Genomic DNA, 15,631 nt, shown 5'->3' with positions numbered 1-15,631 from the left:
TTTAAAAGCATGGCGTGCTGTTGTCTTTTTGACTGACAGAGGTAAGAGAGTTACCAAAACAAAACAAAACCTATCCCTTCAAGTGCCTCAACCACCTTCCTCTCCTGCGGCCCCGGCTGTTAGAAAGCAGGCGGTGTACCTTGACTATCCGGATCAGGGTCTTCAGCTGGTAGACGTGAAGCTGGAGGTCTATCCTGTCAGCCAGCCACAGGCACAGGACTTTCATCGAGCTGCAGTACCATTGCTGGAAAGAAATAGAAGAAACACCTCAGCAGTTGCCATTTAACAGATACAATAATGAGTGCTAATGAAACACTCTGCGATGATCCCAGATCAGCACTTAAAGTCAATAATGCTATCATTTTCTGATAAGCGAACTGCGTGGTTTCTCAGGCAATCAAATGACTTGACCTGGGCTGTTCTGTATGTGACTCAGCCTCCGAGTTGCATCATACTCACACCAACACTGCTCTGCAGCCCAGCACTCTCCTGCGCGGGCTGTAACTAGCCCGGGGCATGCAATGCACCGGACGCGGAAAAACCTGCCCATATAAAATGCTCGAGAAACATATTTGCAATAATGAGGAGTTTTTCATTTGAATTGGCAGCGCATGCCTATTTTAGCGGGTGATTTCAGCTACCTTTTCTGTTAGGAAGGACAGTCTCCGTACAAATGGCCTGTGTACAGTGATTCATTTGTGCTTGTTGTTTCCGGTGCTGAGCACAGGCACTTATTTTTGAGGGTCGGCGCTTATTCTTCTGCCTCAAGCATTTGTTGCGAGTAAAAGTCACATATGGGAAAGACGGAGGAAGTGAAAAACGAAAAAGCCTCACAAAGGTAGAAAGCAGAAAGCTGCAAGAGTGAGCTGGAGGGGCAGGGAGTGGCTTTAAATAAATTGAAAAGGCCCGAGATGGCTTCAGAATTACGCCGCCTTAGTATTCTGTGTTCCCACATTTAACTGCAGCAGCCCCGTGTTTAAGAGGAGGGTTTTGGGCACCGGCATGTTTTTATTTCACGTTTTATTTACAAATTAAGCATTGCCTGTGTCTATATATATATATATATATATATATATATATATATATATATATATATATATATATATATATATATATATATATAATAATATATAGATGGGATCAGCAGGGGTTTTGATTAAATGTCTGCTTGGGTTATTGGAGTATCAATACAGACAAACACTAAGGGGGTCATTTTGACCTTGGCGGACGGCGGAGGCCGTCCGCCAAGGTACCGCCGCTGAATGACCGCACCGCGGTCAAAAGACCGCGGCGGCCATTCAGACATTTCCTCTGGGCCGGCGGGCGCTCTCCAAAAGAGCGCCCGCCGGCCCAGAGGAAATGCCCCTGCAACGAGGACGCCGGTTCAGAATTGAGCCGGCGTAGTTAAAGGGGTGCGACGGGTGCAGTTGCACCCGTCACGTATTTCAGTGTCTGCTTAGCAGACACTGAAATACTTTGCGGGGCCCTCTTACGGGGGCCCCTGCAGTGCCCATGCCATGGGCATGGGCACTGCAGGGGCCCCCAGGGGCCCCGCGGCACCCCCTACCGCCATCCTGTTCCTGGCGGGAGACCCGCCAGGAACAGGATGGCGGTAGGGGGTGTCAGAATCCCCATGGCTGCGGAGCGCGCTCCGCAGCCATGGAGGATTCACAAGGGCAGTGGTAAACCAGCGGGAGACCGCCGGTTTACCCTTTCTGGCCGCGGCTGAACCGCCGCGGTCAGAATGCCCTCGGGAGCACCGCCAGCCTGTTGGCGGTGCTCCCGTGGTCGGTGACCCTGGCGGTCACCGGCCGCCAGGGTCAGAATGACCCCCTAAGTCTCCGACTTCTCTTTTGAAGCTGTAATGAAGAAGATAAATATAATGTGATGAGATTGTTATTTTTTTTTTTTTTTTTTTTTTTTTTTTTTTTTTTTTTTCGTCCTCATAATTATCACCCATGCTTTGGTAGAGGAAAAATGGTACCGGACGGGGGAAACGTAACCCTTGGGTCGTCCCGTTTGGTCTACGTTTTATTATTCTCCCAATCGTATGCCATCAACCAGGATATACTATTTTCTATGAAACCTAGTCATAACCAAAGCATCGCCCAGTATTGGGTAAGGGGAGTACTAATCATTGGACTTAAGTTGCACGAGGAGGAGACCAGACAGCAAAACAGTAATATACTATTGGTAGACATTTTCCCAGTTCATCCAGAAGTTATCCCTTCTAGAAAGGGGACCTCGTTGTTCCATTATGCACATTCGATTTACAGATATTTGCCAATCCTTAGAACGGGGGGGAAAGGGGTCAACCCATTTACGACAAATTTCTCGTCTAGCCAAAAGTATTAATACAAACAACAGGTGCTCCTGATGTGCTGACAATTTTTGATAATTCATACCCTGTTCACTGACCCCAAACACCACCATAGAAAGATCCAATTTTACGTTCACATTAAATATTATCTTTAAAGTGTTTCCTATCTCCTCCCAATATTCCCACAACTTTGAACATTGCCAAAACATGTGTATATCGTTTGCCTTATCGTCACCACACCTCGGACAGTTTTTCTGAGTTTTCCCGATAGCTGTTAATCTGGCCGGCGTCCAGTAAACCCTATGAAGTGTGAACAAATGGTTTTTCTTCAACTCTGCCGGGCTGGTCGTGAACCACAATTCTGAGCAGGACCTATTCCATAAAGATTTCACATCTAGAGTTGGAAAGATCCCCCCCCACTTCGACAAGGGAAGGGATGTCCCATCCCTTGTTGCTTCCAACAGAGCATGGTACCACAGAGCAACTTCCTTATTAATGATTTTCTGGTTTAATTTCCCTTCCCATATATTCCTTCCTATTTCTCCTATTTGTTGCGATTTAACCCAACTAGCTATCTGAAGATACTTGAATTTGGAGACTGTGCCTCCAGTCCCTTCATAAAGTGTCGACCAGCTTAACAGTTCTGGTCCTTCCATTATCTGGCCCCATCTTACAATCCCACTCACTCTCAAAGGAATTGATAATTTATCAGTGAGGCATTCAGGAGTGCCAGGTGAATCCCAAATGGGGGAAGAGCTGCAAAAATAGGGTATCTCTAGCACCTTCCGAAAGTGCATCCAAATGTTGCATGCATGTCTGAGTGTCTTCAAGCGTACCTTCTTGAAGTACTTAGGATGGCCGAATTTATATAGAAAATGATCTGCTTTTTCCTCGAGGTGTGCCGTTAAGGCTTTCCACGCCGGATCATATTCTGACTTCTTATTCAATAGGTTTCTAATGTTTTTTAATTGAAATGCCAGATAATACTTGAAGAAATCTGGAGACGCAATGCCCCCCCACTCTTTTTTTTTACTCATCTTTTTCCACGAGATCCTTACTCCTTTAGAGGCCCATACAAACGAGGATAAATCCCCCTGTAGTTTTTTAAACCAGCAGTTCTTAAACTCTAGTGGAATAGTGTTGAATAAAAAGGTGAATTTTGGGAGAATACACATCTTCAAAATGTTGGATCTTCCAATTATGGAAAGAGGGAGAGCGGCCCACGTCTTTAGCAATTTTTTGGTTTCTCTGTATGTTATGTTAAAATTTAGTTTAGGTACCTCATTTAGATCATTTGTTAATCGTATACCCAAATATCTGATCTCTTGTTTGACTAAAGGAGAAGCATAAGTCAAATTCCAACACATTATTTCTGTCTTTTCTGTGTTTACGCTGTAACCAGAAAGTTTACCAAATTGCTCCATCAAAGTATTGAACGCTAGTAGGGTAGAACTAACATCCTTGGTGTATAGCATAAGATCATCCGCATATAATGCTACTTTTTTTTCCCAGTCCCCACTTTGAAATGGAGTAATTTCCTTACTTAACCTAAGAGAAATTGCCAGAGGCTCAATATATAAGTTAAAAAGCAAGGGAGACAATGGACATCCCTGTCGCGTACCCCGCCAAATCCTAAATTCTTGTGTTAACTGGCCGTTGACCAGAATTCTCGCTGAGGGGCATCTATACAATTCCCTGACTGTCCTAACAAAAGGAAATCCCAAGCCTCCTTTTTCCAGCACTAACCTCAAAAAAGACCAATTGACCCGATCGAAGGCCTTTGCTGCGTCAAAAGTCAGAATCGCCAGAGGGGTCTTTTCTTGTTCCGCCAGATCTATTGCAGCAAATAACTCATGTGTTACATCCTGGAGATACCTCCCTTTCATAAAACCCTTTTGATCCGTATGAATCAGATTGCCTATGGCACTCCCTAATCTCCTGGCTAAAATCCCTGTATAAAGTTTGTAGTCGGCATTCAACAGGGAGATGGGTCTGTAAGATGCACAAGACATTGGGTCCTTACCTGGCTTTAAAACTAGACAAATTATAGCCTCTCTCCAGGATTTAGGCGTCTGAGCCCCCTCAACCAGCATAGAATTAAATAATTCTAATAAAAAAGGACTAATAACTTCCCCCAAGACCTTGTACAATTCATTAGGTAGATTGTCTGGACCAGCGGCCTTTCCTTTTTTTAACGCTTTTATGCCTTCAATAAGCTCAGCCTCATTTATTTTACAATTTAATAGGGTCTTTTCAGAATCTTCTAGAGCTGGAAGGTGTAGTTTTTCTAGAAAATCACTGATCGACTCGTCTGAATTAACCAGGCTTTCTGAGTATACGTCTTGGAAAAAAGATACAAATGCCCCCTCAATCTCTTCTTGCTCCACACAAATCGTATTGTCCGATTTGACTGCTGAAATATATCTTTTAGAGAGGTCTGACTTAACCTTCCATGCTAGTAGCTTACTGCAACCTTCTCCATATTCATGGTGAGCATATCTGCTAGCTTCCCATTTTAACTTACTGCGATTTTCCAAAAAAGCCTCTAGCTTAGTCCGAACATTAACCTCTTGACATATCAAGTCCTCTAATAAATTGACCTTCTCTTCTGCTCGTGCTTTATGGATTGCAGCTTGCAAGGTTTTTAGAGATAATTCCATATCTCCCAATTTCTCTTTTTCTTCACGATGTTTGTATATTGCCAGGCTCATAAGCCTCCCTCTAATATAAGCCTTAAAGGCGTCCCAAACACACCATAAACTTGCCGTACCTTGGTTCAAAAGAAAGAAATCTCTTGTGTCTTTTTTTAATGCTTCTACTATAGAGTCGTCTAATAGTATAGCGCGATTAATTATACATCTAATACCTTTATTTACGACCCTGATATCCAAGTGTAATTTTACAGCTGAATGATCTGAGAGGTGAGCTGGATTGTGGGCTACCTTTCTGACCTCTGGGCATAAACTTTTATGTATTAAAAAAAAATCTATTCTAGATCTATGCCCATATTTTTTATTGTAAAATGTATATCTGTCTCCTTCGCCTCCTCTGCAGTGCCATATGTCTACCAATCCTAAATCTTGCATGGCTTGTTTCACCTGTGCCCTCATTTTAGGAGAGTTATCCGTACCTCGAGGGGTTGACTTATCGTGTACAGGGTCTAACAAAATGTTGAAGTCTCCGCCTAGTACCACTGGATATCTAGCTAGAAGTAAAATATTGAATAACTCTTGAAATGGTGTGGGATCATCTAGGTTAGGTCCATAATAGCCTGCCACCGTGACCCAATAACCACATACGCACAGTTCTACCACTACCCATCTCCCTCTAGGGTCAACTTGCACCGATCCTATCCTAAGCTTTATGGATTTTTTGATGAGAACTGCCACGCCTTTTATCACACTAGTTTGGGAGGAGCATACGCTAAGAGAAACCCAATTCAACCGTTTAACCCAGGTCTCCCACTCTGTTTGTTGGAGATGAGTTTCTTGCAATATGATAATCTCCTCTTCCGCCAATCTTAAATATTCAAAAATCTTCCTCCTCCTGCTTACCACTCTTAAACCATTCACATTCCAAGAAAGAAATTTCAATCTTAAATTCCCATACTTAGACATATCTGTCAGGAGAAAAGGAAAACGTCATAAGCACAGCGCACCCCCCTCCTAGGTAAACAACATATGAGGACTTTCTTATTTTTATCCTTTCAACCCACCTAACCCACCTAACCCAACCCAAACCCCCACACCCAGTGCCTTCCACCCCCTCCACCAACACCAACCCCAACTCCCACCCAAACCCAACCCCCCTACCCTGGGGAACCCTCCCTGATTCTACTAGGATAACCATCCTGTTATCCTAAATTCGAACTCCCCATCGGACGAGATACTTCCACTAGATCTTATTGTGACGCCTTAATCTGGTCTATAAATGCGCTAACCTCCCCCGGATCTCTCATGTTATACATTTTGTTCTTCCACATGATCCGGAGTGCTGCCGGAAACCTTAGCTGTACGGTAGCCCCAAGAGAACGAAGCTCACGCATAAAATTTCCCAATTCCCACTGTCTATCTAACGTTGCTTTAGACAAGTCCGATCTTATCCTGAAGGCCCAATCCCCCTTGGAAAAAACACCAACTTTAAGGGCTTCAGACAGAATTTTTTCCTTGATAGAGTACGTATTGAAATTTATCAGAATCCTCCTGGGATTCTTCCTCCCGGGATTTTTCTTGAACGGGTCACGATGGACTCTTTGAATATCCTCTTCCAGGTTAAACCCTGCTGTATTTGGGATAACCTCTTTTATCAAAGCAATCACATAGCCCTTAATATCTTCCCCTTCCAATCCCTCAGGAACACCCAAAAGCCTGATATTATTTCTCCGCATGTTATTTTCCAAAATCTCTAGTTTGTCCTGTAACAACTTTTCTCCACGTTTTAATTGTGAAATATCCTCAGATTGAGCTGCCACCCGCTCCTCATGGGCCGCCACCACAGTCTCGAGTTTACCCATCCGATCTGTTAACAAAGTGATTTTATTTTCCAAAGCCTCACATACTTCCCGAATCCTTGTTTGGTTATTTTCTGATGTCTCAAATTTTTCCCTAATCTCTTTAGTAAGAGAGATTAGCAGGGCCTGTACGTCCATACCATAAGACATTGTATCTCTGAGAGGGTTGCTCTCCACTTCTAACAAAGCCGATAATTTAGAGGAATCCTCTCCCTGTCCATCTAGATCCTTGTCTAATGGATTTAGGGGCGACCGCCTAGCCAAACGCATAGCTAAATTTGACATTTCTAAATCATCTGAGGTTAGTTGACTATTTGCCATATCCTGCGATGGAAAGGTAGTAGTCCGAAAATATCTTGTGATCAGTGATTCACTCCTCCCCAGAAGTTCAGGTTGGCCTTCCCCCAAGAGAGGGATAGGAGGGCCCACAGATGACAAAATTTGATCAGTCCCCTTTAAAGAGACTTCGCCGTGAGTCTTATATCCAGGATTTGTAACTGCTACAGTCTCTGATGAATAAACCTGGGGCTTATCACTCACACCCAGGGGGCCGGGCTTACAAGTCCTTGCACCAACCAGGTTTTTAACCTCTGCCCGTGCAACCCTGGGGCGGCGTTTGATTGGAGACATGCACCGAGAGGCTCTGCTGGTATCACGTTCTCCTCCCACCTTATTCCTGTTCAAATTACTCCTAGTGGAAAGCCCCGGAGTCTCCGGTAAACTCCCACGAAGAGAACAGCGAGAGGTATAAGATCTCCCTCGTCGCACACCCCTCACTGCTTCAGCCCAAATACTGGAATTTAAAGCTTGATTCCAGGGGACCCCCTGACCACCTCTCGCCGAAGCAATTTCGCCCCCCTCCTTGTTCGCCGTGATTTTTAATTAAATCTCCCGACCTGGGGCGGGGAGATCAATATAAACAAGTACACTCCAATAGTAACGTATTCCGAGACTGGATTTTCTAGGATCCTTCCGAGTCCTTCAAATAGCTACTCCAAGCCCGATAGGCAAATGATGCCCAGTGATGCCCAACTCGGTCTAATTCAAGGAGTAGAAACAACGTTGGAATAACTCTTAAAGCAAAGAGACAATGCTCAAAGTTAATGATAAGAGAGTTTAACATCAAACCTCTGTGGGTGACAGAAGAAGTCTAAAAAAAAAAAAAAAAAGAAAGGCTCACAAAAAAAAAAAAAAATAATCCTATGCAGATTCAACCTGCGATTGTTTTTTAAAGATCCGATGTTCAGGTTAATTAACGATTTATGGTATTCCTACCAATCTGGATTTATCAGTGTGTATCTCTCACGCAGGGAGCTCTGTCAACCTCAACACCGAGAGAGAAAAAAAAAAAAAAAAAAAAAAAAAAAACGCCATCAACAGCTCTTCCCGGCAAGAGGGACGACTCACCCGGGGCGCCGGTCTAGGAGCCCTGCACAATCCCAGTCTCTCCCTTAGTCTCTTCCCCGGCGTCTCTCCTCCAAACCTCTTCCTCGTCACAACAAGGGGGCCCCTCTACGGCCGCGGTGATCCTCTCGCGCGTCGATCCAACTGCGGGACTGCTCCGGCTCTCAGCGCGTCGTTTCCAGGTCAGGGGTCGCAGGTCGCGTCTCTCGTCCGCGTCTCTCGTCCGATGGGAGTTCGCGGTCAGCGCTTCAACCGGCCGCCATGTTCCCCGTCCCCATGCACTCGATGAGATTGTTATTTTGTAAATTCTGTGAATGCCAATAAAAACTACCTCACACCCTGAACCTTATCTATGCTTCTGTCCTACCATCAGTGACTTTTTGTTATGTAGATTTTCAGGGGACTAACATCTGTACAACTAATACACTATGTATAAATCAAGAAAGATAATGGGCCTCATGTACAAAGGTGTTTCGGTCGCAAAGCCTGCGATTGCAAAAACGTAGGGTTTCAATTACCAAACACCTATTTAAAAGGATTAAAGACAGATGCGGCATGTGGGGCGCGGAAGGGGCAGGTCGGCGCGCGAGGGGGGAATAAACATAAATTATTATATTTTTTTCCGCTCCTCCGTCTCCTCTGCTACATGCTGTAGGCACAGGCTCCCCGCCTGCCCTGTGGCCACTCCTGAAGCAGCATCAGGATTGGCTGGGAGCGCCCAGCCAGGCCACTCCCAGGCAGACTCGGAGCCCGTGCATGCTCTCTCAAGCACGGCAACTGTGTTGCTGGGCTGGAGAGAGCCTACTGTGCATGTGTGGTTGGCTGGCCCAAGATGGCCATCCAAACACACATGCACTCTGAGGAGGAGTGCTGTGCACTCGCCCTCACTGCTCGTCACCCCGTGGCCCCGCCCTTTTACAAGAAAACAATAATAAATGCACTTTATTATTGTTTTCTTGTAAAGGTTTTTCAGCTGCTGATGCTGGCGGAGAGGCGATGCTCCTCTGCCGTAACGGAGGAGCCGCCCCTGTTATAAGCCATTTTAGGAGTCAGAAAAGTCTTTCTAACTCATTTAAGGGTTTTTGTGAGCCAATATGAATCACAAATTGGAGTGCGGGTGAAAAAGATGTCCCCCTTTCTATCTGTGATTCACAATGGAATACATCAATGATCTGTCACTGCAAATCTGGTAGCACTACATTGATCATTTACTGACCCGCACAGCTGCGGTGGTAACTGATTTGCAAAGAGTGACCTATCTCCGTGGCTCAGATTTCCTTTTGGGAATCATGCCCGTGGAGTCAGGGGCAGCATGACATTTTCCAAGGGACTGCCTGTTTCTGATAATGAGTTCTCTAACGTGAAAGGTGCACCTGTCTCTTTAATAGGCATGGACCACTTTAAAAATTGTCCCACATCAGAATGCAAAAGCAGGAATTAAAGTCTGCTGTCTCTTGCAGTCTTCTGTCCCTCTGTAGCCAATCACAGTGATTTATCAAATTGCAACTTGCCTAATAGTCATTAGGTAGGCTGTTTTGCAAACCCCTTCGAATGTGCAATTTTTGAAGGGACCTATGAGTACATAGTACATAGTACATAGGTCGTATATCAAACTGCATTCCCATCTGCAAACCTATTGGGGCCCTTGGGTTGTGAATGGGGATATGAGATCAGGCCCTAAGTTTCTACATTGTTTATGTTCTCGTTAGGAGATAGCATTAACCTAAAAAGCAAGTAGTGTACAAGGCAATTGATCTACTTTAAAGTGCTAAGCAATCCAAGCATACGTGTGCTAACATTATTTGTCTTATACCTCTGATCATACTGCATATTTCTACACCTCTTATGTGTGTGCCATATTTGTATTCACCAAGCTTGAGGTGCTACAGGGCAGGAGCACTTCACGCTCAGGGAACTGAAAAAAGCAGCACTGCGATCTTGGGAAATCGGAAAAGGAGATAGGAGGAGGCTCAGAAAGAGCATATCAGCCCATTAAAGTCAGCCCTGTTGGCTCTGCACACATTTGCTGTCAATGTGAGACCTCTAGATTTGTAACGTGCATCTTCAGTTTAGCATGAGGAGATAGCATTAGGGTCAGATTTTAAATGAATGAATGAGTTGACTGACCAATCCAATCTGAGGATTAGAGATGTGTCTGTAGTGTTTTTAATGAAAACCAGGTCAAGGTAGATCCATTATTGTGGGCAGGAAAGGTGTGATTTTGTGGCAATCTGTTTTCTGAAAGGAAGGATTTGAGAATCACTGTGCGGGTGTCTTCCCCATTTTTCCAGTGGAAGTCGAAATCTTCGGAGAGAGTCTGATAACAATAGGAGGTAAAGAAAAAAAAAATTCTGTCAGCTGGACAGTGCAAGTTGTTCAGCCTCAGTGGTTTGGGTGTTGTGTTTGTAATCTCTACAATAATAAATCAAAAGGAAGAGGTGTTTGAGTTAATCAGCTCACTTGCTTGATTACACCCCTTAATCTTGGCACACTTACAGAGCATATTTCAAATGAGGAACTGAAGGGACTAATTAAGAATAAGGAGTTTCCTCTCATGCCCGTTTGTTTTTTCCTCAAGGCACTAGCCATGAATGTTAGAAATATCATTAATAGTTAAGTAGGTCTTAAAACTCCTTGGATGACTAAAGTACACCTTTACAACAATGACATCATTATATTTCAAGACCAGAGCATCAAAATATAGAAAATATGATTTCAACCTTTGAAGAATTTTTTGGGATATCAGGGTCTGTCTATAAGGCATAGACAGAAATTATGCTTAGAAATGCTGATGCTGGTATAGTGCACTTGGAGTTGCAAGGTTGTTGTCAGAGGTGACCTGTGCAATGTTGTGGGATATAGGTCTCTGGAAAATATGATAACATATGTAAGGTGAACTCTGGATGTCTAATTAACAAAATGAAACCTAACACAATTGGAGGCAAGCCTTTTTTTCAATAACACGTTTCGGGAATTCTGGGTAAAGTAATAGTATTAAAGATCACTCACAACTTCTAGGCCAGTAGGTTATTTATCATTTACTCCCTTGCAGGAAAACTATGGTCTGACTATCAGTGGTGATTTTTCAAACACTTTACATTTGAGGAGCTATTTTTTTCGCTGATTCGTAACAGGGAACTTAGTAAACGTATATCAAAGGCTTTTGGCAATCACCTAGCAGGAGATACACTGCGCCGATTGTAGCATCTTGTTTATAATTTATTTGATTTGGTTTATAAGAACCATCTGCTTTAATTGATCTAAGGGTTTGAGATTTTAATTGACAGAGAAACATTGAGTAAACTTAATTTAGAAGTGCAATAGTCTCTGATAAATTCTCAACTAAGTCATGTCTAATGTTACTCGATGTATACTACAAAGATATTAGACTAATGTTATAATGACTACCTGAATTTATGTGCTAGGCGTAATTTAGGGATTAGTAAGTAGTTCCACTGTTCTGCAGCAATGTCCTAAATTAGAGAGTTATTGGTGCTTAGTATTTAAAAACATAAACAAGATCGCTGAATGCACCTGAACCTTTAAAAGCATTGCTAAATCACAGCCAAGAGTGATCAACAATAATTATGTTTCAGTATACTAATTGCTCAAAGATGGAGAGCAAAGAAATCCCCTTCTCTTTCTACTTGGTTGGCCAGACTAAGTTTAGTCATACTCTCTGAATATGTGTGATAATGGCAACTGAACAAATGTGATCAAAACTGTGGACTGCTAAAGGAAGCAATTCGTAATTGGAATTAGAGGAATATTCAGTGTGGCTACACTCCTATCAAAAGTAAAAATGAAACACAAAAAATACTAGTTTGAACTTAAAGAATTTATTGTGGATTACATTTTTTCTGTTCTACTGAGGTGCAGGATGTTGTATCCGCGTGGTAAAATAGTGGCATGCAGGCCAAGTAAAATTAGATTTCTGTGCGTGCAATAATGTCACTGTCAAAGCACTGTGATAGCACGGTGAACAGCAAAATTACATGTGGGTGCAAAATCATGTTACAATGCAAATTCACCATTGGTACATCATACATTTGGAGCCCCAACAGGAACACAAATCACATTTAGGTGCACAGACAATGAAAGTGCAAAAGCAAAGTTAGGAGGGATGTGGTTTCACATTTAAGTGTAAAATCTCACAGTACACAGAGAAAATATAATAGTAAGATATCACAGTAGGTGCGCAAATTATACATCAGTATGACATAACCTTTCATTGACATCAAACTGAGGTGAAAAATCACCCTTGATACAACAACAGCACGAGTGTGGGACCCATTTTAGAAGCACAAACCACTTTTAGGTGCAAAATCATTGATGCAAGGAAGCAGTACTGTGGGATCATATTGGAGTGAAACCACATTTAGTTATTGAATCACATTAAAGTGCTAAATCCATCCTGGTGCTATATCAGTAGGAAGGTGAAAAAACGTTCAGGACCACAAACCATGTGTTGAAGCAACAGCACATTTAGGTGCAAAATCACCATTGGGTCAGCATCAACAGGAGGGTGGAAAGACTGTTAGGAGCACAAGGGTGCCTCCTTTGCAGTGCACTGACATTTTGTTTCATTGTCCAGGCTCGATAGTATTCTTTTTTTCAGGTGGATTAAAACATGAAATAGTCAATAGGTAATTGTCTTTTGAAGCAGATGGGTCTTGTGGGACGTGAAGAGAGGATTTTCTCCTGCCTTCCGACAACAGCTTGCTCCAGCTCAGGACTTCGAGTGCCTACAACTTAATTAATGAATATTTGTGCATTGGGCTGAAAAAATACTGAATTGACAAATGGTTGTGGTAAGAGAATATTCTTCTCACAGCCTAGAAAGCTTTGCATTTAGGAACAACCTATCTATTCCAAGATGGCTGCCACATGTCAGGCCTGCTTGGCCAATGCAGACACATTGTGATAGTTCAGCTCTTGAACTGTAGACTTGGAAGAGAGCGCGAGCAACAACACAGTAGCAGCAGAGTATACTATTAAGTTTCTTTTGTTTCACCTTTCACCATTAATATACCAGAGTGCTTTGCATTGGGTGGGTCCTTCCTCTGTTAGCATCAGGGATCTCTTCGCCATTGAAAGTGGTCTCCATCAGGCCCAATAATCATGTTCTTCACTTTGTAACCAAAAACAAAGAACTCATTCTTGACAGTGGGTCTAAGCACCCTTGAAGTAATACACGACAACAAAGCAGTCCTTGTTTATATTTCATGTGTCTTGTTTAATGTTGCGTGGTATATGTGCAGGGGCATAGCTTCAGAGGTGTGTCTGGGGTGTTACACCTCCCCTCCATAATAAATGAATGTTGTGATAAATAGTTGGAAATGGGTGCTTTCAGTCGGATTCGGTTAGGTGTCTGTCAGATTTCACCAGGAACTTTTACACACACAGACCAAAATGCACACACACACCCGCTCTCTCGGTTTGGAAAGACTTAAAAAATGTTGGCTAATTCACAAAATAAATGTGCTTTACCTCACTTAGTAACGCTACCATTCTGCAATCCTCTCCTTTTTCGCTGCCCTTTAAATCCCTCTTGCGCACTTAACTTTATGTGTCAGCCCGATTGTTGGGAATTCTGAAGCTCACACTCCCCCAATCTTACTGTCCAAGATACCCCTCCGTATACATATTCCTATTCCCCTTCTATTTTAGCATTTTCCCATAGGTTGTATTTAAGTTGTTTTCATACATCATATGAGCACTGTATAGCTCATATTGAGACTAGGCCACCTTTAGGAGTTCAGGGTGTGCATGAGTGTTAGACTGCTCTGGAGCTGAGACATAAGGCAGTATAAGTTTCTCAGACTCGGAGCACAAGTCAGGGGTACACCCGAGTACACAGCATTCACTACTATTTTCACAAGGTGGACGCTGTCAACCCTGCCAAGTAGTTGTGACGCACTGTAATATGTTTAACTCATCTCAGTGTAATGTTTAAACACCGCAACGCATTCAGCAGCGTCTGCACGTTGTCTGCTTTCCTTCTGAGCAGCAAAGTGCAGTCAGCAAGGAGGGAACTTGTTAGAAATGGGATCTCTAGTTGGCAGTCGGTTTGCACCCTGTCCAAGTAGGGACCCTCCCTCTAGTCAGGATAGGGGAGATACCCAGCACAGATAACCCCCTCCTCACTCCATTGGTAGCTTGGCATGAACAGTCAGGCTTATCTCAGAAGTAATGTGTAAAGCATTTGCACCTAACACACAGTAATACAGTGAAAACATCATAAAAGGACACAATACCAGTTTTAGAAAAATAGCCACTATTAATCTATGTCAAACAAGATAAAAATCAGAAAAATCCAACATACAGTAATAAAGATATGAATTTTGCAAGAATTACTTAAAAATACAGTTCCTTGAAGTTGATAGCTCCATCTGGGGCTATCACAGCGTCATGAACAACAAATCCAAGGGTTCAGGTCGGCTGCGGCGTCACAGTCCAGCTAAGGAGTCAGGAAGATCCGCAAACAGTACCTTGGAAATGTACTGCGTTGTGATTCTCGCGATGAGATCCGGAGTGCGTCGTTGGTTCCGGAGGTCAGTGTGGGGTTCGTAGGGGCCCTTGACGTCACATGCGTTGCAGATCGAACTCCAGGCTGATGACGAACTCAGGAGCGTTGGCGTGGATGGCATCAGGGCTCCGGTGTGAAGCGGGTCAATGCAATGTGTGGTGCCCACAGGTCACTGTGCAGGCAGCGGTTCGTGATTGCATCCTGTGGCGTCAGTGAGACCAGGGCTGTGGTGTAAAGCAGGGCGGTGCAATATGCTGTGTCTCCAGGTCACAGTGCAGGCAGCAACGTCATCGTTGCTGAAGTGCTGTCATCAGTAGGACCAAGAGAGCGGTGCAGCGCGAGGCGGACTCCTTGTGGTGCCCATGGGTCGCGGTGCAAACAGGGGTGTCTGTTGATAACACTAGAGTTGATGGCCCTGGCGTCGGTGGACCAGGGCTGCGGTGCAGGATGGGGCGGTGTTTTGTGTACCTCACGAGCGGTGTCCACAGCCCACGGTGTAGGCAGTGGCGCCGGTGTCAGCGTGGAGTGTCGTCGTCAGGGATGCCAAGGCGATGCGAAGCCCACAGGTAACGGTGCAAGCAGCGGCTTGGCAGCGGCGTCAGGTGGCTGCATCAGTGAGACCAGGGCTGCGGTGCGACGTGGGGCACAGCTCCTTGTGGCGTCATCAGGTCACAGTGTAGTCAGCGGCGCCACTGATGGTGTTGCAGTGATGTTTCTTCTGTTGCTGCACACAACACACAGTTCCCAGTGCTGTAGGCAGATGAAGATGAGGTCTTTGATTTCCCAGAGACTTCCAACAGGAGGCAAGCTCTACTCCAATCCCTTGGAGAAACCTTGCAAACAGAATACACAGCAAAGTCCAGTCTTT

General features: G+C 44.0%; 1 protein-coding gene across 8 annotated transcripts in view; it reads right to left on the bottom strand.

The window, feature by feature from the left end:
- CADPS2 (calcium dependent secretion activator 2) overlaps positions 1–15,631 on the bottom strand; it is a 1,861,089-nt gene that overhangs the window by 27,278 nt on the left and 1,818,180 nt on the right. For all 8 annotated transcript variants that reach the window (XM_069229895.1, XM_069229888.1, XM_069229890.1 and 5 more), the window contains one exon: positions 140–244. In XM_069229895.1, coding sequence (XP_069085996.1) covers positions 140–244 — 105 coding nt within the window. The remainder of the gene's footprint in view (positions 1–139; positions 245–15,631) is intronic.

The sequence above is a fragment of the Pleurodeles waltl genome, chromosome 4_1 (assembly GCF_031143425.1).
Source record: "Pleurodeles waltl isolate 20211129_DDA chromosome 4_1, aPleWal1.hap1.20221129, whole genome shotgun sequence".
Classification (NCBI taxonomy): Eukaryota; Metazoa; Chordata; class Amphibia; order Caudata; family Salamandridae; genus Pleurodeles; species Pleurodeles waltl.
This window is presented reverse-complemented; position numbering and strand designations above follow the sequence as displayed.